The 22,487-nt window shown below is 36.5% G+C and overlaps 1 protein-coding gene across 3 annotated transcripts; it reads left to right on the forward strand.

The window, feature by feature from the left end:
• Nucleotides 1-61: 61 nt before the first annotated feature.
• LOC131773587 (adhesion G-protein coupled receptor D1-like) lies at nucleotides 62-9,768 on the forward strand. 3 transcript variants are annotated; one of them, XM_066167796.1, is made up of 18 exons: nucleotides 62-319; nucleotides 2,223-2,252; nucleotides 2,766-3,139; nucleotides 3,875-4,064; nucleotides 4,784-4,888; nucleotides 5,238-5,325; nucleotides 5,592-5,670; nucleotides 6,290-6,336; nucleotides 6,587-6,716; nucleotides 6,879-6,973; nucleotides 7,174-7,276; nucleotides 7,374-7,524; nucleotides 7,657-7,741; nucleotides 8,015-8,081; nucleotides 8,607-8,689; nucleotides 8,829-8,949; nucleotides 9,251-9,292; nucleotides 9,469-9,768. In XM_066167796.1, exons 1-18 carry the CDS (start codon nucleotides 244-246, stop codon nucleotides 9,640-9,642), a joined length of 2,040 nt encoding a protein of 679 aa, XP_066023893.1. In that variant the 5' UTR covers nucleotides 62-243; the 3' UTR covers nucleotides 9,643-9,768. The 3 variants fall into 3 exon arrangements, with proteins under 3 accessions (XP_066023893.1, XP_066023895.1, XP_066023894.1); XM_066167798.1 differs by having other exon boundaries at nucleotides 3,051-3,139; XM_066167797.1 differs by lacking the exon at nucleotides 9,251-9,292.
• The last annotated feature ends 12,719 nt before the right edge of the window (nucleotides 9,769-22,487 follow it).

The following is a 22,487-nucleotide window of genomic DNA, read 5'->3' on the forward strand; positions in this document are numbered from 1 at the left end:
TGACAATGTGACATTAGAGATGTTATTATGAATCTACGAGCTGAAAAGCTAATTCTTTTTAGGCCACGAGGGGAAAAGATTCGCACTCAAATCGTTTATAGTCTCACTCCGCATTAAGTGAGATTTTCACCAAATCATTTTAACATCGCTGTGTAGGGCCCTAAGTGAAGCAGTCTGAATAAGTGCACTTCGCGAGGCAAATTCGCCGCTCTCAATATTCTCATCGATAATTTGGATCCTTGAATGTTAAAGAAGAACCCCCTCTTCTGGACGAAACCTTTCGACGAAATGCTTTTGCATGGAATCTTAATCATTTTTGGTAAGTACTTATATGAAACCAATTCGCTGTAGTCAAGCAGTTTAACTAGCTTCCTGTTATGTTTTCCTCCTGATACCATCACAATATGTTTCCCAAATTTTTTGATGCAATTGATCGACGTGAAGTCTGGTACGAAAAAAGAAAAAGGAGGAGATGAAAACAATTTTGAAAGCCGAGAGCTTTTTTTTTTAATTTCTCCAGATTGTTCCCTTTGTCATATCATAGCTATAGCTAAATCGAAAGACAAACACGATGTAATTTAGGTGGTGAAACCGGAACACAAGAGATACCCCCTTTGCTAAAATTCTTGCCCAAACGTTTTTGATTTTCTCTGACCTATTTTTATTTTCCACGCGGACATTGAGCACGACCGTCTTATATTCATTTCCTTTCTTGTATTAAACATAGTCGTTCGTTAGAGCGAGGTGACAATGGAACGGCTTTCTCTATTTAAGCAGATGTACTTTCTAGACCGTTCTATTGATTTAAGCGCTCTCTTACGACGGAAGCCTTTCAAGCAATAATTAGACCAGAAAACAGAAATCGATCTGAAATGCTTCAAATATATGAGTCATTATAGTAATAAGTTACGAGAATTGTGCTTGGTTTTTTTTTTTTTTCTGGGCAATTCGACTCTCAAGAAAAACTTTACCTATGTCCCGGTATAGTTTACATAACAGGAACACTGAATTCTGACGGAAAAATAGGCAACACAGGGCCCTATAAGTTATCAAGGCCTCTTCAGGGTCTCATGCTTCACTGGGTAAAGCTTACGATACTGTTACATTTTCTTTTAGTTATCTAGTTAGAGGCAATCTCTGAAAATTCCACCTTGTGTCCCTTGCTATAGATGCTTTGTTTAATATACAAAAAATAAATAATAATAATAATTAAAAAATTTAAACATTTCCAATTTTTTTTTTTTGACATGAGGATTCAAACTCGGCACAATTCCTTTGACTATTTAATCTCTCACTTCATGTTCGTTTTAAAGGATCCTTCGACCACAAACATTGCGCGCTTATTCCGCTATTTTCTATGCTATCTAAACTCGTGAAATTTTCATCGTGGTCTATCATCCAACCGCATCAGAGCAATTTGGATATATTAAGGTCTTAGATGGTTGTGGCAGTTTTCTGAAATTATGAGTAGTTTATTCTAGACACATATTTTAGTTTCTCGCAATTTCCTCGAGGAAACTTCTTGTATCTGGAACCGTCGATGGCTTCTCGCGTTCCTTCACTTGAAAGGCTTAAAGCCACGGAGAGAACGAAATGGATTTTACTTCAAAGGCCACCTTCTACCTGTGGAATGGCGGAAAGTCTTGGCTAAAAGGTTCAACTAAGAGCCAATTTGTAGATATTTTATTGCATCAAAGCGTCGACAAACTCCGCGCGAGGTGCGGGACACAAGAAGCAAATGACGAGTCAAAAAAGTATTACTACTAACATTCGCAAGCGATTTTAAACTTCTGCCCTCAGGGTAGCTCTGACCGGGATATGTTCTAATGACTTTCCTTTCCAATGTGATTAAGTGCGTTGGTTTTTAATAGGGTGTCATTTTCTCCACATTGGCGTCAAATATCTTCCATTTCCTTCTTTAAGCATATTTTGAAACTCTGTACTTTTCCACCACAAGTGAAGGGTGTCAGATTTGTTTTTAAGGTGCGTAACGCTCCTCCCTCTACAAATCCTCCCTCTGCGACTGGTAAAGCACGACACTTGCAAGGCGTTGAGTGAAATGCGAACGATTTTATCAGCAGTTGCCCCTATATGGTTGACTAGGTAGTCTTACGTCTCCTTCAGGTATCTTACTATCTAAGTACTTGTTTTTCTATTGATTCCCCTGACGCCCTCCCGTCTCCGCCCCTCAATCATTTCTTTTGGTTTTGTCTTTATTTCAGGTGCTATGACTGTGCCAACTTCAGCACGAGGTATGTATTGTTTTGCTTTAAAAATAAAAGAAAAGAAAATTAGAAAATTATCATTAAGGTTCAACATTGTTCAACTTATTATCCCCTGTCGTCAGAGGTTATACACTATATTATATCTTGCCAGATAAATCATAAAATGCGACCTAGTCCAAAAGATCACTGATTTGTCATTGCTGGTAATTATTCCTACAAAATAGGGGGGACAAGTAAACAAAGGGAGGTTTCGGCCTATAAACTTTAAAAAGTGGCATCAAACTCAAAGTGGGGCCCATCTTAAACAATTCAGAGAAAATTCAGAAAAAGCTGAGGGTTCTGAAAACCCTAGTTATCTCTAGCTGGGGTGGATTTCGAGTAGTAAAAGGAAAAAAAATCAAGTGAAAAGAAAGTTCAATCAAGTAAATTTACTTACGGAAAAATACTAATTTAACAAAAATATAAAAAGTATGTGAACGAACGAGGAACAGCATTGACATTTAAAAATGTCTCCATTTAATGTTTTCGTATCTAACGCAGATGGGCATTGCTCCCGCCCTAATGATACACTCGGACCCTCAGAGCTGAACCGTTCAGTCTGTCAGCAGTATGTTAGAAAAATGCCTCAGCAATGGCGTAGGATGAAATGTGGCAATAAAACACCTACATCCATCGACAAAACCTGTTGTCGCTCTTGGTGTGAGCAGTTGACTTCCTGTTTCAGTCAGTTGCCTTTTTGGAAAGAAGACTGTGTTAGAATATGGAGATGCAGGGAAAATAAAAACCCTCGCAAACAGATTTCTATTATATTGACAAATACAACAGACTCGTCGTACTTGGGCAGAATCAAAGTGAAACAGTGCTGGGCGAGGAAACCGAATTTTCCCACCATTAAGATAACACCATCAAGCGAAGTACGTGTATTTGTTTTCTTGTAACATTTTTAGTGCCTATTGTTGTTGTTACTTTAATTTCACCCTTTAGAAATTGTAGAAACCAATCCCACTCTTAGCCCTAGTCGGCGCAGCTATCGATACAAGTTCGACTCTCAAGCAAATAAGAGGATTGAGCTCGAGTAGAAAATTGGTGCAGTGGCGAGTACGTTTTTCCTTATGTTGTCAATATTTCCTGTGTTATTCGTATTTGCTATTTATAATTTTGTAATCAGTTATTCCATTCTCAATGCATTATGGTTAAGAATATATGTAAGTCATATATTTGAACTGCGGATAAAGACGTGAATGAAATGATTCATGACCAGCTACCAGTTGGCTTCTTAGCTCAGTTGGTAGAGCGCTGCACTGGTTTCGCAGAGGTCATGGGTTCAAATCCCGTACAGGCCTGAATTGTTTTCAGGCCTTATTTTCACTACTGCCTAAGTAGTGCACATTACTGCGAGGATCGCTTTCATTCACGTCAATTCATTATGTTGGTTATACTTTGCTCCGAAACCATGGCAATAACGTATAAATAGAAGACGTCAGTAAATTAAAACTCCTCTTAAGTTTATTGCTGGTGCCTTGGTTAAAGAAAGCTTTTCCACAGACTGTGTAGCCCAGAATTTATCAATTCCTTTAATAGTTAGGCTACTTAAGGTTATTTCTAAACCAACTACTGATACCTTATTGAGACTTTTTTCGCGTTCTCAGTTTTCAAACAAGAAACTTGTTGACACCATCCTAAAAGAAGTGATGGGGTCTTCTGAAAATGATGTAAATCAAGAAAAGATGGAACGCACTTTCCTCACTATTAGTGATTTGGAGGAGTTCATTGGGAATTATGCTCAAAATCACCTTACTCAGACGGTACCTAAGATGTACAACAGTAGTGAACATGCAGGTGAGTAGATCTTAAAAGCTGGTTTTGAAGTCAGTTCTTGATTTCAAATTCGAAGTTCAGGATGGATACATGCATCATCCGTGGCAGATTTTATAAACATTTGCTAACGCTACTACTTATTCGACGTTTTGGGTATAAGCTTTGTCTGTAACCACCCTCCAGGGAATCATTTTCGCGACACCTGAAACGTGTTGGACCTCTTTTAAGGCAGTTTATAACATATATATATATATATATAGGAAGTCTGCAAGTCGATTTTCGCGTGGAACAGTGCTCAATACGTTGAAGCAGAGCAGAATAAATATTTTGAGAGGAAAAAAGGACGTAACTACATTTCCCTACATTTAGGGAAATGTAGTTACGTCCTTTTTTCCTCTCAAAATATTTATATATATATATATATATATATATGTTCTTCAATATCGTCATACTTATGAATAAGTCATAAACAGGGGGAAATGAATCAATAAACTAATAATATAAAAATAAGAAACCCTTTGAATTCATTGCAGTGATATGTTTTTTGATTTAAAAATGATCACCAGCAGTTTATCTGAAAATTAAATAGAGAACGCTCCTTTGACTGATAACCCCTGAAAACTACTTGCATTTACTACCTCCAAGTGATGATTCTTCAGTTTTTTACTCGTAAATCTTTTGAGGACGATAACTTGTTTATTTTGGCCCTCACGTAAAATAAGTCGCTGTTTTGCAATTAGATATATTGGTCAGGAAGATTTTCCACGACAATGAGACTGGAGTACAATTTGAGGATGATAAAGGAGAAAACTACGTCAGCCTTCCTGTTACAGGCTTCGATAAGGGTTGGAGAGCTATATTTTTCACTTTTTTTTAGCATAGAAAATGATATATTTTTCTCTTATTATTCAAATTATTTTAGCGATTATCTGTGTTCTTGGTCAAAAGGGGACTGGGTTTCAAGTATTAAAGACATCGAAAGTGAATGGCTGATATCTTAAGCTGGTTGTTTTGGTTTTCTTTTATTTTATTTTCAGTTCATTTCTCCTTTGGTCGAAATCGTTTATTCTTATAACAAAGCTGGGCATATCAATGAAACATGCCAATAAAAGCGCAATGTTTTAAACCGTGATAACTTGTCCTTTTTTTAAAAACTCTCGAAGTAACACAATTGTTTCTATCATTACATCTTAGGATCAGTTGTACTTTGTGTCATTTACAAAGATCTCCATAAAGTATTCCTGAAAAACCAGACCGACTCTACTCCTCTCAATAGATTCAGGTGTGCTAAAACTTAGTATTGCATTTCGTATCTTTTCTTTTAAATTAATCTATTTTGGTGTGCTGATAGCCTACGAAGGGAATGTTAATAGTAAAATAGAAATATCCTCGACCTCAGTTTCCCCTTTGTTTTTGTTTCCTTCGTCCTGATTCTCTTTTGCTATCTTTTTATTAATTTCTCTTTTTGTCCTTTGTCGGTCCGTTTGTTTGATTGGTTTTTTTTTTGAATTTTTTTTCTTGTTTATTTGTCTTTTGGTTATTCATTAGTAATATCTTATCTGCAACGATATGGCCGAGGAACAACACTTTCAGGAAGAATGTTACATTGAAATTTAAAAACCTAGCGGTAAGTTACAATTAATCAAGAGAGAGCTCCATCTGAATTCGTAACACTATAAAGGAATTTACACAGATTTTGCCAATTTATCTTCCTTTTGCATCCCTTTGATCCATTCTTGTCTAGCTACATATTTTGTTGCTGTTGTTTGTTTTTGTTGTTGTTGTTGCTCGTTGTCGTGTGCGCTATTAATTTCGTTTGTTTGGTTTTGCTTTATTTTAATTTGTTATTCCGTTGTCTTTTTTTCTTTTTTCTTTTTTTGTTTTGTTTTGTTTTGATTTGATTAGATTTGGTTTTTTTTCCCTTATTATTACTATCATTATTATCAATGTTATCATCACCATCATCGCTATTCTTTTTATTATGATTATTATCGTTACTATTAGTATTATTAGTATTATCATCATCTTATCACGTCAAGGTCTTATTTATTTCGTTTTTGGAGTTTCTTTAAAGGAAGAGGAACTAGACCAGAAGTCTTGTGAACAATTCATTGACATGTGTCACAAAGTGATGGGGAAGGGGGGAGGGGGAGGGTTTTAAAAAAATCCGGCGAGAGCACTCCCAACTACACATTAGCCACCAAGTCGCTGCACTACGTAATACTAGCAGTACTTTACGGTTTCAGAACGCGTCGAACAGAAGCTGTGTGTTTTGGAATACTTCGGAAAACAGGTGAAAAGCTTTCAATGAATTGATGACATCATTCACTTCAAATAATAAATTTACTTAAGGACTTTGCTTTTATGCACTGGTACATCACATTGTGTGTTCACCTCTTACTCCTTTCTCTTACTCATTCTTTTTCTCCTTCTCAGGCTTCCACGTGCCAAGGTCTCTAAAACTGGCTATTGTTTTGTTTCTTATGTTCATTGACTGACTACTTTATGACTGCTTTTCTAACTGTTTTCTGGTGTCATTCTAGATGGTCCGGACAAGGGTGCCTCCTGCTATCGAGGAACGACTCTTACACCGAGTGTAGCTGCAATCATTTGACTCACTTTGCGCTTCTTATGCAGTTTGACAGGGGAACTAGTGATAACGGTTTAACTAAGGTAAGAATATTGCTAAGCATACATGCATTGATTTCAGAAGGCACTAAGACTAGATAGCATTGGTGTGGTACTTTTTTATACATTTACATTAATCCAGCTATATGATATGTGGCCCTCTTCCGTTACAAGTATTGAATCACTGTTTTTGTATTCATTTCTAAGACTGACGAAAAAGCGCTGGAAATACTCACATATGTGGGCTTGTCTTTCTCTCTGGTTGGAATCACTTTAACGATCACCAGTTATGCTGTTCTTACGTAAGTACATGACATAGTTCCACGCAAGCATTCCAAAGCAAACCGAGGATAAAGACTTAACAAGAAATGATATCAGTTTAAATGTGCATAGCTAAGATTCCTCTAAGCAGCCAAGTCTAATCATGAAAATATAACCAGGCTTTGTATAAAATGAGGATAGAACTGATGAAGAATAAAATCAGTCATTTGCTTTTGATTAGAGACATGAGGGGGCCCTTATCTCAGATTCGAGTGAGTCTAGTCGCTTCACTTGGCGCAGGTCAACTTTTCTTCCTAGCCGGAAGTGATGCTGTTGAGAACGAGGTAAGATATTATATCAAACGAGAAGACAAGAATCTCTTTCGGTAAATCTTTATGACTTTCAACCGACTCTTAGCTCAAATTTTTCATTCCTGTGCAGTCTGCCTGTGTTACAGTAGCAGCTTTTGTTCAATATTTCCTAATGGCCGCTTTCTGCTGGATGTTGATCGAGGGAGTTTATCTCTACCTGTTTGTTGTAAAAGTTTACAACATCAACGACAAGATGAAGGTTTCACATGGATTTTCATGGGGTAACTATTAATTAAAAACCCATTATCTCTTTGATAATCTTTTGAAAAGTAAAAGATGAAGATTGCCATCAGCATCTTAGACATCATCATAATCATTTGACTCTGTTGTCCCTTCGAATTTCGAATCCACAGGTCTACCCGCTCTCGTCGTTTCCATATCGCTGGGCATTGCAGTAGGAACCGGGCCGGGGATTAAAAGCTATATCAGCGAGAAGTTGTAAGAAATAAATGATTTTTTTGTCAAGCGATTTCTGTCACGAATACTGTTTTTTTGTTTTTTTTTTTGTTTTTTGTTTTTGTTTTTTTGTTTGCTTGTCTTCATTGTTTTAAATTTTTGTTTTTGTTTAAAGGTTGGCTTGTTTTTGTTGTTTTGTTATTTCTTTGTTGTTTTCAGTTGTAATCAAACATGGAAAGTACTGCGTACATGCATGGGCAAAAAAATAATTAATTGATAAATTATCAAAGTTTCGCATAATCAATTTTTATTCAGCTGCTGGATGTCATCCTCTAACGGCATGATCATGATATTTGTTGTATTCGTTGTGCTGATTGAGTTGGTAAGTTAAATTCCTAAAGATTTTTTTTTTCATTTTCATCTTTCACGCTTTGCTTTCAGGTCTCTTTGCATCGTGAGCATTTTCCCCGCCGCTCTTTTTAACCTCTTTAACTCTGTTCAATAGTTTTCAACAAAACATGAAATATATGAAGGATACATTTTGCTTGAGGTGACCCTATCGTTGGGAGATGCCGTCAGCGGTTACTGTGCAAGGTTTTCAGGTTGAAAGTCCTGGTTCAAGTCTCTACCGGGTTATTGTGTTGTTTTGTTGGGCGAAACGTTTTGCGTTCACAACAGCCATCTTTTCCCAGCTGTATAAATATTTACTAACGAATGGTCAAGGACACCTGAAAAATGTCTTGCGGAATGCTGGGGAAGGGGAAGGGTTAAATTTTTGACGACCATCCGCCAAGGCAAATAGGACCACTAAGCTCAAGTGCAAACTCCTGTTTCCTTTATAAAGTTTGATTGTTTTTAAATTTTGTTTTTTGTTTTTTGTTTTTTTCATTCTTATCACTTTTTTCAGTTAAACACATTGATACTGGTGCGAGTTATCAAGGAAATGACGATAATGCAGCATGTAAAAGACAAAGTCAGCGAACAAATAAGGTAAGTATTTCAGTGGCGCCAGTGGTAGATTCATATAAGTCATTAGCCTCATACTTTGCTGTCTTATACGACTAATGTCAACTCACAACAATGGTAAAAGCAAATTATCTTGATTTTCTTTTTTTTCCTGATTTTATAGGCTTGGTGTCAGGGCATGCGTGGTGATGATTCCTTTGCTAGGGATCACGTGGCTATTTGGTCTTCTTTTGCCCCTGCATAAAGCGTTTGTGTACATTTTCACAATTTTCAACTCTACTCAGGTAAAATAAATACAGCTTTTAGGGATGAAATCCGTGCTCATACGATACCAACGTAAAAGCAAATTCTACAGCAAGTTGTACTACCCCTTCCTTACAAGTTTACCAGGTGGTAAACTTAGTGTAATACAGAGACAAAGTAGAGAACTTGTGATTAATAGCAGTAAAGGTTTGGACATTTTTGCTGCCCAGTAACGTTTAATACTGAGAGGTTTAGGGTTGGAGGGGAGGGGGGGGGCTTGTATGAAAGCACTTTGAATCTACTAAAGGCGTTAATGGGAATTCTGAAATTGCGATTTAACAGGGCCTCTTAATATTCCTCCTTTACTGTGTGAGAAATCCAGAGGTATGTTATCAAATGTTGTTTTAAGTCTCTTTGTAAACTCTAGTTTTTTGCTCAGAGTTTTACTTGGCAAGGCTTCCACTTTGAAATAAGAAATTAAATTCGATGGTTGTATGTATGCGAAACACATAGAGTTGTACAGTTCTTGAGATCGTTTTGATATCAACTTATTCATGCAGATTAGATCTCGCTTCAAAAGAAGGATAAACGCTGTCAACCCAACTGCAGATGAAGTAACAGGCGTTAAGCGAGCTTCGCAAGTAAATGAAACAATCAGCGTGATACTGCCAAGGAAATTGAATGTCAAGCCTCCTAATAACCATGAAAGTGGCATTGGAATCTCTGAGATCTGATTCGTCATCGTAGTGTTGTTCCTTAGCTTAAATATGTGTATATCTTAAATTAAGAAAATTTTAGGTAAGGATAACCAGCTTCAGAAGGCTCTGACAGCTTTGTATCGATCCGAAAAGTAATAAAAGAACGTCTCAAGTAATCGGTATTTAAGGTTTCCTCCTTGTGGAAAAAAGAGCATTGGATATAGTTGTGTTTAGAAGGTCTACATCCAAGGCATCAGTTTACAGAGTAATGAAACTATGATAAGCCACCACAAATTGTACGGCCCTCACCAAAAGGAAAACACGTTATGCATACCAATGGTAAGCAGGATATTATTACTCTCAATAGAGGCAAGGGTTTAAAAAAAAAAGAAAACAAACAAACAAACAAAAAACTATGAAAAGTTTTTTCTCTTGGCAGTCTCGCTTTTACCTGTGTAGTTGTTTGAGAATTTTTCCCTCGGGAGTGGCGGTTGAGAAATATCTCTTCATTAACTCTATGAGTCTCCACTCTGATAAGTCAGTTCCTCCTGAAACACGCACGATAGCTTGAAAGTTGAGCATCGGACTTTGAATTTTGATAATGCAAATTAATCCATTCAAAAAGCTTTCTCAATTTATCACATGTCAAAAAAAAAAAAATTTATTTACTTCCTCATTTAAAAATACATGATTAATAACATTTTAATGAGGAGCGTGTAATGCCTCGATCGAATCTTTTCGCGGAATAACAGAAACAAATTTCAAATAATCTCGATTTAAGCCTTTTGTTGTTAACAAATGAACAATCAACCCTCTTTACGTTTGTTATTCTCGTGGTTTTAATTTTACTTGTTAAAATACCAACAAAAGCAACAACAGTGCTAACTTGTAGCAATTCTCAGAGAAAGATAAGTTTGCACCAATTATGATAATCAAATTACGATTCATTTATCCACCTACTTTTGCGTAAAGATATCACAAGAAACCAACCATAAACGGCTAATCTGAACAGGAAAAACTTCAATACAAGTGCTCCACCCCCTAAACCAGGGTGCACTTGTCGACCTTTTGCCAGAAAAGTGCGAATTCCATGCACTGAATCAAAAATAAAAAAATCCCGAGGTAAACAGCGAAGTTATTGAGTGAAATGTCGGAACAGTCCCGCAGGGCTCAAAACCCATGTACTCAATAGGAGTAGTCTGTTGGTGTTGGCGACTTCGACTGGTCTCCCTGAAAACCATGTTACCACCAAAAATTCCAGCCCTCTACCCCCAAGCTTTGGATAAAAACTAGCTTGTAAGAGCCAAAGAGGACTTGTGTGTTTTTTATGAAGATCCTGAAATTGAATAAGTAGGGGCATAACTCTTAATGAGGAACTGAAGCGTAACGGTCACTTTACTTCAAGGAAGCTTTAGAGGAATGAGAAAAAGTCCTGGTAGTTATTTGCGTTCGCTTCTTATTATTTGAAGTTGTCCAAGGGCATTCAGAAAGAAAAAAAACTGGCAAAAAGGCATTGCAGATCCATATTTATTCACATGCAGATCTATTTTGAAACACAAAATACAAATATTCCCGCAACATAATAAAAGTTTATGGAGAATTTATATATTTCATTGGCAAATTTGAGTCCCCTGATAACTGACAGAAAGGTTAATCGAATGTTTGCTTAATAGAACCTCGTTTTTCGCTTGTTCATGGCGATGCTTTTCAGGTGATAGCCAGGGATTTTTGGGATAGCATCCTCCTCCAGCTTGTACTTCGCGGATGTTCGAGTAACAAGTATGACGAGAAAGACCTGTATGACTAGCACTTAGGCGCGAAACTCAGAGTCACAGAGAATCGATGCGTCCTCTTAATTCTTTAACTTATGTATACTTAGCTCTGCTACCACAGTATTGAGCACTTTATGCCAAGGTAGACTCTACCCCCACATTTATATATTTATATATATATATATATATATATATATTTTTTTTTTATTAAAATGATAACGATAATAGTAATACATCCAATAGAGGAATATTTGGCTTTTTAAGACTATATTTATGCGCCGCAAGCATGGTTCGGATACATCTACTTTAATAATTACACGCAAGGATGACAGAAACACTTCTCCGTATGATTGAAGTAGGTAGTATTTCAATTTTTTTGTACAAAATGACTTATTTAACCGTTATTTTATGTAAATGTGATAAGCGCCGCACGTCAAGTGGAAATTATGAAGTTTTCTTTGGAAGTATGAGGCCAAGGCGCCTTATTGCAATGCTGAAATATGCCAGAATTTTCCATCAGTAGGTTTATGATTGAAGGCCTTTCAGACGTTTGATGACGCTAGTAAAAGAAGTAGCAATGACTATCACATCCTTGAGTCCGTCTTAATTTTTCGTTTTCTCGTTTTCCTCTTCTCCTTGAACTAATAATTCTCGTTTTGTCGGCATTAAAATGAAATGTTATATTTTCCTCTGATACCAATAGAGTAATGTTTAAATCCTTGTTTAAAACCCTTCAATTGCTATCCGCTGTCAGCCTAGCTAATTTTTAGTCTCTCAAGAAAGTCTGTATTCGTAAAACGCTACTTAAATAGCGGAGGAGTTAAAATTCTTAAAGGCGAATTTGTTTCAAATTGTCGAAGTAAAAACAGTTTTTTGATCCTTCATTTAGTGTTGCCAAAAAAGGAAAATATTGTGATTAGATGGAGGCTATTTCTCAACCTCGTTTTAGTTCGTCATGCAAACCAGGAAATTCGGCCCAGTTTTCAATAAAGACACTTATTGAGTTGAACACTCTTTGTTTGGTGTTAATGATCATTCATTGCACATCTCGCAGTTGCCATGTCATTTACACAAATACGTCAGTGTGTGCCCAACGTATGGGTGAATTAGAATTTAAAAAAATACCGCTCTCTTAAGAGCTCTTTAAAGGGAAAATATGGTCTAGAAAATTTTATTTCTGTTGAAAGAACTTTTCGACAGGAATTCGAAAATAATTGTCGTTTTGTTCAATTCGGAACGGAACCCAGAGAAATGCAGTTAAAACAAACAAATTCTACTTCGCCAGGCACTGAGATGAAGATCGATATCATAAGCTAACATTGTTCGACAACGGGAGACTTCCTAACGCTCTTCATGTAACATGAGGCTTTGTTTATATATATGAAACAAACTTGGAAAGGTAGACCTCTTATATTTATTTTCCCAAAGTAGATTGTGTGGTAATTCTTTTAAGTGCTCGTACCTTCAATTTTGCCTTGTTCACTTCCATATTTACTCATAATTTACAAAAGTAAAAGAGTGAATTTTCTTGGTCTAGTGACCTCCATTAGAAAAACAAAGCATGCAAACTATACAGGTCTATTTACTACTGTGAAGTTGACCCTTAGTTGACTTTGAGTTTTGATTTTTATTCTGTCGTTGCTCACTCATTTGATGGATAATCTTCAAGTCTCTCATTTCTCACTTGGTGCATGCCAACAAGGGCTGTTTTGAGAGCATTGGCTGGTAAACACACGGGTCCAAATGATCTGTGCTCAGTAATACACCGAAGCCTGGTCCCTACAGTTTCAATAATAATTTACATCACTCAATTAGCAATGTGAAATAAATCCGTCGCTGGCACTGCGCGGGTTTTTAGTAAAAGCTAAAAAATTGTCACTTTAGAAACAAAGATTTTATTTGAGAAGAATCATTTATCCTCGATTCCAGATCGAGTCGATCACCAATTTAATTCATTTCTTGACGGCATATACTCTTGTCTTCTGATAATGAAGTTCTTGAGGCCAGGAAATCGCTTTGAAACACGGAATTACATGTATTAGAGGAAAATTGAAAAATTACTCGATGAAAATTTCAGAGGCGGTCGATCTAAGTTCATTCGCTTTATTTTTAGAATGCTAATACACTGTAAGACAGCTCCTTGAACTGCACCAACCAGATGTTTAGAATAAATACACGAGTTGCGCCTGTTAAGAAAATCGAGGTAAAAAAAGTAAATAGATAAATAAAATAAAATAAATAAAAAAAGAACTGGCGAAAGATATTAGAATGGCGAGAAACTGCAATTGTAATTTAACTTGCGATTTAAATATGCGAGACTAGGCAATTTATGATTCCATTCGAGCCAAGATGGCGAGCATATCAAATGCAAATTGATAACTGTAATTTGCAGAAACTATAAGATCAGCGCATCATGCGATCAGCTGTTTGGAACATTAAAAAAATATATATCATTTGCAAGAACTTAGTCTAAAAAAAGATGAAATTTAGGAATTGTAATTCTATGATGTATGCTCAAAGGTGAATTCTTAAGAAGAGGCGATCGTTTTTTAACATACACTACAAAGCCCAAAACGTTCCTACACTTCAACAAATATCAAAATGAAAAAAAATTGCAATGAAAAGTATGTTCCACCGCTGCATTAGTACAATATTTACTGTTTCTATGTGGTTTGCTAGCTGCAGGCTTCATATTTCTATACACACACATATATACATACATATATATATATATATACATACAGACACACATACATGCATACATACATACATACATACATATATATATATATATATATATATATATATATATAATTGAAAGAATCAAAGAGGACGCATCGATTCTCTGTTACTCTGAGTTTCGCGCCTAAGCGCTCGTCAGACAGAACTTTATTCAATGAAGAACATACCTCCTTATATACAAATTGGATGAGTAGCTAATTAATTCACTAGTGTGATGATCTGATCTACGTGTGAAATAAAGATTCTATACGGCGGCTTGTGAAATTTGCTAAGTAGAACTTATTCTCGTGGCGGCACTTAGAAATGAGTTCTGTTCTTTTGTTTAATAAAGACGGTTTCTTAGCTCTAACTAAATAAAGTTTTTCTGTGAGGCACAAGTGGCACCGTTTGCTTTTGTTGCTGTAGGCCGGGGCGGTCGCTAAGATACTCCAGTTTATCGTGAAATTGGTGTTGCTGTCTTTGAGTGTCCAGATATGCTTTGATAGTTCCTTGCTGTTTTAATAGTTTCTGTTCCGAAAAGAAAGTTTGTGTTGCGTGTAACGTGGTTTAAAAGTTCCTTCAGTAAGTCCAAAGTAATTCTTTCCGGTTGTGTCATTTTCTGTTGTTACGTTGGCGTTGTAGACGACGCTTGGAGTGAGGCAGTTGTTTTTCAGAGGGCAGTCTTTTTTTTTCCTGCAGTTACATTTGTTTTTCCGTGGAGGGTGTCTTGCTTGTTTCTAGGATTTTTCTGTTGTGCTTCTAAATTATGGTTTGTAGGTTGTCTGTGCAGCTATAGTTGAAAATTTTGCTCTACCGGTGGTTTTTCGGAAAATGTTTACTGAAGAGGTTCAGAAACTCTCTGCCGATGTTTGTTTGTACGTTCATGTTCTAGGGCGGATGAAGCCAAATTATGTCTCTTTGTCTGTTCTTGCGGCTGTTCTGTACAGTGTGAGTTACAGGTTTCTTGCGTTCAGTGTAGATTAATTCTTCGTCGTGTCCACTTTTTTTAAGTACACTTTCGTAGTGTGGTTTCGCTTCGTTAGAGAGTTCTTTGCTTGAGGAAATGTCGGAGATTTGTCGGCCGATGGCTGCTGGTAAGTGTTTTATTATTGTAGGCGGATGGTTGGAATTGTTGTCGATGTAGAGAGTTTCGTTGTTGGGCTTTCTGTATGGGTAGTGGGTTCCGTCTGTGAGGTTTAGGGTGACGTCGAGGAAGTTACAGATTTTTAGGTTTGTGCTTCTAGAAATGTTCAGACTTTAATTCTTAAATTCTCGTGTGATGTCCTTCCAGTCGGTTCTGATTGTTGTCCGCTTAGGTTTCTTAGAAGTACCAGCCCGTGGTCTCTATAGAGTCCTACTTTTTTTTTGCCGTATTTCTCGCTGAGGTTGTTCAGGAGGAAAAGCCCGATAAGCTTACAAATTTCTGCTCCATCGAAGCTGCCCGTAGTTACGTCGAACATACTGTTGTGGTTTTTCTCAGTCCAGGCGGTCTCGTTGTCAAATAAAAGTGATTTCCGGCAGTGCATAATTATGTCGATGTCTTTGTTGCTGATTGTGGTAAAATTCTTGGCAAATGAAATTGCTTCAGAGAGAAGAGACTCTGTGATGGATGAGTCAAAACTGTCGATGTCGAACGAGGCGGACGAATGCTTTTGCATGTCGGGTATGTTGGTGAACCAATTAATTACATCTGATGTGTTTTTCCACTAGTTGAGCTTTGTCATTTCTCTGACTTTCGGGTTGATATCGTCGAGAATTTGTTTACTGACTTTTCCGAGTTCAGTTTTTGCGGGATTTATGAGGCGGCATGTAGGGTGATTGGCGAAGTTGTCTTTATGGTCTTTTAGGGTACTAAAAAGTTGTTGTTTTGCGATTTGTTCTGTACGGTTGACGATGTTGAGCTCTTGGGTGATAGATTTTGCTTGTGAGTCAATGATGTTGGCGGTGTCGGTGCTAGCTTTCTTGTAGGTGGTTGTGATGCTGTCCCTTCGGAGTTTGTGGTGCTGCGTCTTGTCAAGCTTGTAAAAGTTTAAAACTTTTACAAACTTGAAAAGACGCAGCTATTAGTAGTAGTAGTTATTGTAGCAGTAGTAGTAGTAGAAGTAGTAGTAGTAGTATCATTATGGTTATAATTTTTTTCTTTTGAGGTGAATCTCATTTTTTTCCTTTTTTATCCCGAAGTTGTTCAAGGCTGCTGGGGAATAGCTGAACAAAGTAAGTGCTTATGACACTGCGCATAAGCTTAAGTTAAGTTAGAAGATCAATAAGCTAAGTGAATTCAGTTGCTATATCAGACAGATTGTGGGCAGCCTTTTCATTCGATTCAAGAGGAAATACTGTCTCATTGATTTCTCCTGATTCAGATTGAACGATGCATGCGTAGCTTAAATTGCACGGTGTCAGTTCAACTGCAACACACAATTTCTTTTAGAGTCAAGTTGTACTCTATAATTATTTTGCCGCCGTTTCAATTCTATTGCAGATAATAATTGTGTAAATGCCACGTTCTTGAAGCAAAGTGAATGTGAACATTCGAATTCGAGCTGCAGAAATCTTCTTCAGAGCGGATGGCGCGAGATAAAATGCAATCCATTTGTGTTTGGTGCTCCCAGAGGTTCCTGCGCCAAGTGGTGTAAACAACTTTACTGTCTGGCAAAGTTTGAATATGTTTCTGCAAATCCAGTTGCTGGGACCAGCAATATTGCATTTCGTGTAGTATCCTGCGGAACATTTGTGTTTCACATCAGATTGATCAACTCAAGTGAGTAATTTTTAGGAAACAGAAAGTCGTGATTTATCGAGAAGCTTGACTCACTGTTATCACTTGCTTTATTTTAAGCTGAGTAATTGTTTAGCGATGCCAGTATGTGCCTAGTTTTTGCAACACCTTATCAGTCAAAAGAAGTCAGGAATACTGCAATCAATCTTATGGAAGGCGCTAAGTTTTGCTTTCGCCCAGTTTCTATAAGCTGCTCAAAATTCTATAACAAAACAATGTAATTTGCAATTGAGTAGAAGTGGTCAAGCCCTGTTAAAAATTCCTAATAAAAGTACAAGTATCACCTTCCGTTAGTCCTTTCGTATGATACAATTTTGATTTGCAGCTTTTTATCCCCTTGACTTTTTCATAAGCAACTGGAGCAACACTCCTTACAGCTCATCCAACCCATAATACTACGGTAAGCTGTTGGATCGATTGTTTTCTATAAGATTCTGGGTTTCAAATAAGTTTTACAAGGCTGTGGGGGCATAGAAAGTTAATTGAGGGCTTCACAACACGTAACCACATCAGTTCAAATCATTATGTTTTCGCTAAAGGACTTACAGGTAGATGATGTTGTAGCAGCAGTTCCAATGTTTATCTCACCTTACATTCTGTTTATCTATTTGTAATTTAATTTAGTTTACTTTTGATTGATTGGTTAGTGATAAGTTAATTAATTAATTGCTATAATGTTTAAAAGTTTACAATGTGTATCTCAACTCATGTTCTGTTTATTTAGCTTTTATTTTAGTGTACTCTTGATTGATCAGTTAGTGATAAGTTAATTAGTTGATTTTTTTTGTTGTTGCTGTTTTTTTGTTTTTTTGTTTTTTTGCTAAAGGGTGGAAACAATAACAGTAATGTCACTCATCCTGAAAACACCGAAGACTCACAGGTAGATGATGGTGTAGCAGCAGTTTCAATGTTTATCTCACCTTACATTCTGTTTGTTAGCTTGTATTTTAGTTTAGTTTACTTTTCATTGATCGGTTAGTGATGAGTTAATAAGTTCATTGTTACAATGTTTACAATGTTCACAATGTGTATCTCACCTTACGTTATGTTTACCTAGCATGTATTTTAGTTTATTTTTTATTGATCAGTTAGTGATAAGTTAATTGATTGATAAGTTTTTTGTTGTTGTTGTTGTTTTGTTTTGTTTTGGGATCATTCAAGGTTTCTGGTAAACCAGTCCAAAAACTCTCGATCTAAAACGACCACGATACCTCGTTTTGCCACTCTGCGACAAACGAGGCTCGATTACGCAATCGAGCTTCGATTTTCCAATCGAGCCTCCATTTTTCAATCGAGCCTCCATTTTCCAATCGAGCCTCCATTTTCCAATCGAGCCTCCATTTTCCAATCGAGCCTCCATTTTCCAATCGAGCCTCCATTTTCCAATCGAGCCTCCATTTTTCAATCGAGCCTCGTTTCTTTAATCGAAAAGATTAAAAGAAAAAAGAACGGAGGAGAGGTAAGTAGGGAGAAAAAATAGAGAGAAAGGAAGGAAGGAATGCACCAGGCGGCAAACGTAATTTACTTATTCAAGAGGGCCCAGGGTCCCGGAAGGGTTGTATCGGTATGGGTAGAATCCACTGAGCAAATGATTGCAGGCGCATTGATTGCTCAGCGATTGAACAAGCTGCATTAGGCGCTTCTGTGATTTCATGCCAAAAGAAACCGCAAACAAGTAGTGAATGGGAGATGAATAGATGGAATGCGAGAAAGCACAGAGGATAATTTTCGTTTCTTGGTTTCCAAAAGTTTTACCCGCCGAAAATGGAGTGTACATCGCAGGTACAAAGCAGTTAAGCTTATATTATTTATTGTATTCAATTGTTTTAGGTACTTGTACTGGGCTTAACATCGGTTAATGCAGAGCAAAGGAAAATTTAGTACGACCCATAGAAGCGGAGAGGATAAGAGTCTTAAATTCAGTCTGATAAACAGTTAAGGAACTAAAGTACTCCTTTAATTACATGGTATGTGTGGTTAATCTTCAGTGAGCTTAACACCCATAAGTCTCAAGGTGAACAGTTTCTTTAAAATTAGAATTTTCCTAAAAAAAAAAACCCAACAACAGCAAGAAAGTGTTCAAGAGAGAGAACAAAGTCCTTCACACGGGAAGCGTATATCATTACATACGAGAAACAGTAATAGTTGACACAAGTAAACCAGGCCATACTGCATGTGCAACATTAACTTTTAATTTCAAATGATAACTAGTACTGCATAACAATAACAACGTATACATCAGTTACTGAATTTTTTGGGTTCCGTGCTTATTGGTCATCATCAAAAACATAAACAAGTGTTAACTTGTTGCCATAAGTGTATCTATATATATATATATATATATATATATATATATATATATATTGTAATGAACTTCTAACTTTGCTTTCTGTTCAGTGCATGGCAAGAATTAGCCAAAGGGTCTCTGCTCTATTTAATCACTGCGCTCTCACCCAAGGACCCTTATTCTGCACCTTTCAGTAAAGTAAACATGGGCATAAATTTTTGCTCTCTTTTGGAAGTCTTCAATATTGCATGTGCAACATTAACTTTTATTTCCAAATCATAACAAGTTCCCCATAACACTAATAACATGTACATCAGTGACTTTTTTTTTGGTTTCTATGCTTCTCGTTCATCATCAAAATATATAAAAGTTTTAAGTTGTTGCCATAAAATGTGTATATTTACTGTATAATATACTTCTAAATGTTCTTATTGTTCAGTGCAAAGCAAGCATTAAGACAAAGGGTCCCTGCTCTATTGAATCACGGAGCTATCACTCAAGGAAGCTAATTCCACCCTTTCAACAAAGTAAGCATGACTGTAAGTAAGGTATTGAGTTTGATGTAAGCTTAAATTTTGATACTCTTGTGAAAGTCTTCCAAATTTTCCTATTCTAATATATGGTCTCTTTTGTGTCCATGTAAAAGAAAGTTATCTTTGAATTATTATTTACTTCAAAAGGTTTTATTTTCTTTGTACATTTTCATAATATGCTCTGGTCATCAATGTATTCAAATTAAAAAAAAATTGTAAACATTAGAATAAGTTTGAATTTGTAAGTATGGCTGTAAAAATTTACTATGGTTATTCTTGAGCAGAATGCTACAGACAAAATGAAACTTCCTTTTTTTGGACCAAAGATAGAGTCACAAATCATATCTGATTGTAAAATTGTTTTGATTGAGAGGTTAAATCTAACACATTGATTGAACAAATAGAACACCCTGGGATAAAACTCTTTGTACAGTGAGGACACTTCTTATGTTACACATAACCATATGTGCCATTTAAAAGAAATGTATAACTGTATTCATTACTTGTTTTAGGCTTTATTACACCCATTTTGAAATCATTGGTGGTCCCTGTTATCTGATTAGCTCTAATTGAGGTGATTTATTGACGAATTGCACCATTTTTTGCTTTAAATCGCATCTTTTTCCCAGGCAATGGGGAGGCTACACTAAAAACGAAATGACCAATCAGATTTCAAGGCTTATTTAAAGTAACTGATCAAATTGCAGGAAAAAGAAAGACAGAGTATGATGTGGCAAATTTTGCAACTTTTGTTTCCAAAACTCTTACTTTTCCCCCCCAAAAAGTGGATGAATTTAATTTCGGACCCACTCAGTACTGCATCAATAAAATGTTTGAACTGACCAAGTCCTGTATTTGGGCGATTTCAAAATGGATGCAATAGAGTGGTGATTGAACCTCGTGTCGTGCAATTTTGGTCTGAAATCATACTAGTGATTTCAAATTGAACTTGCGCTGCGCACTCATTCGATTTTGAAATCACGCATATGATTTCAGCCCAAACTGCACTCTGCTCAGTTCAATTACCATTATTTATTACACCCATTTTGAAATCACTGTTAGTCCCTGTAATCTGATTGGCTCTAATTGGTGCGATTTATTCTTGAATTGCACCATTTTTTGCTTTAAATCACATCTTTTTCCCAGCCAGTGAGGAGGCTTCACTAAAAACAAAACAACCAATCAGATTTCAAGGTCTACTGAAAACAACCAATCAAATTGCAGGAAAATGAGAGACAATGAGTATCATGAGGCAAATTTTGCAACTTTTGTTTCCAAAACTCTTATCTTTTCCCCCCAAAAATGGATGAATTTTATTTCAAACCAGCTCAGTACTGCATTGAACTGACCAAGTCCTGTACTTGGGCGATTTAAAAATGGATGAAATCATGCGTATGATTTCAGCCCAAATTGCACTCCACTCAGTTCAATTACCATTATTAATATCTGTTAATGCAGAGTAAAGGAAAATGTAATATGATCCATACAAGTAAAGGGGATATGAGACTTAGATTAAGTGTGATAAACAGTTAAGGAACTAAAGTGCTCCTTTGACTACATGGTATTTGTGGCTAATTTTCAGGAAGCTTAACACTCCTAAGTCTCAATGTGAACAGTTTCCTCAAAGTGAGATTTTTTTCCTCAAAAAAATAGAAACAAAACAACAACAACAACAAAACCTCCAAGAGAGAGGACAAAGTCCTTCAAACGAGGAGCGTATATCACAACATACGAGAAATAGTAATAGCTGACACAAGTAAACCAGGCCATACTGCATGTGCAACACTAACCCTATAACTCCCATGAGTGACCAAGACAGAATTTCTCCTTACGATAGTAACAAGATAAGTGATGAGAATAAAGAAAAAGATCAATTGGGGGATAATTAGTAGATCCAATACTAAATTCTCTGAACTAACATTAAAAGAATTGTACGGTTGACATTGAATAGAATAACAAATTTGATCTGGGAGTTAAAAGGTTAACTTTTAATTTCAAATCATAACTATTACTGCATAAAAGTAACAACTTGTACATCAGTTTCTGAAAAATTGAAAATCCAAAGGTAAACAAAAACAAAAGTGCAGCTGACCAGGGTCCCTTTAAAATCCTTTTTTTTAACAACTGTCCTCCTTTTCCTTTTTTCTTTTTGCTGTTGTTCTTCTGTCCTTCTTTCTCCTTTTCCTTTCAAGTTTACTACCGGTATGTTCCTTCTCCTCTTCTTCTCTATGTTCCCTCTTTCTCTCTTCTTCTTCATCTTCTTCCTTCTCCTCCTCTTCAGTGTTCACTTGTCTTTTGGCCACCAGTACTTCCTGTCCTTCCTCTGGAACAAAAATATAATTTTAGAGGTTGTAGTTGACAAATAATTGTCTTTTTCTTGCTGTTGATTTAAATTATATATTACCCTATTTGTAGGATTCCTAGATAGGACAGAAGTGCTTTATACATTGTCAGTTTAAGTAAGGGCCTAAGCAAAAAGGACCTGTAGGAAACGCCCATAATCCATGGTCCTCGGGGCAATAACACTCTGTAAAGCATGTTTTCTAATAGAGTATGATCATTTTGTGTGACTTGCTGATTAATTGCTTTTGATCGATAAATCTTACAGCAGTGTTATGTTTATGTTATAAGTCGATCGTTCGCGTAAATCGATCGGAGAATCTTACAAACTTTTACTTGATAAGCGAAGTTGCGCGTTTGGGCGACACAACTTTGATGTTGGGGCGACACAACTCCGATGTTGGGGCGACGTAACTTCGGTTGGGGCGACGTAACCTGGGGCGACAAGG

Source organism: Pocillopora verrucosa, chromosome 5 (assembly GCF_036669915.1).
Source record: "Pocillopora verrucosa isolate sample1 chromosome 5, ASM3666991v2, whole genome shotgun sequence".
Classification (NCBI taxonomy): Eukaryota; Metazoa; Cnidaria; class Anthozoa; order Scleractinia; family Pocilloporidae; genus Pocillopora; species Pocillopora verrucosa.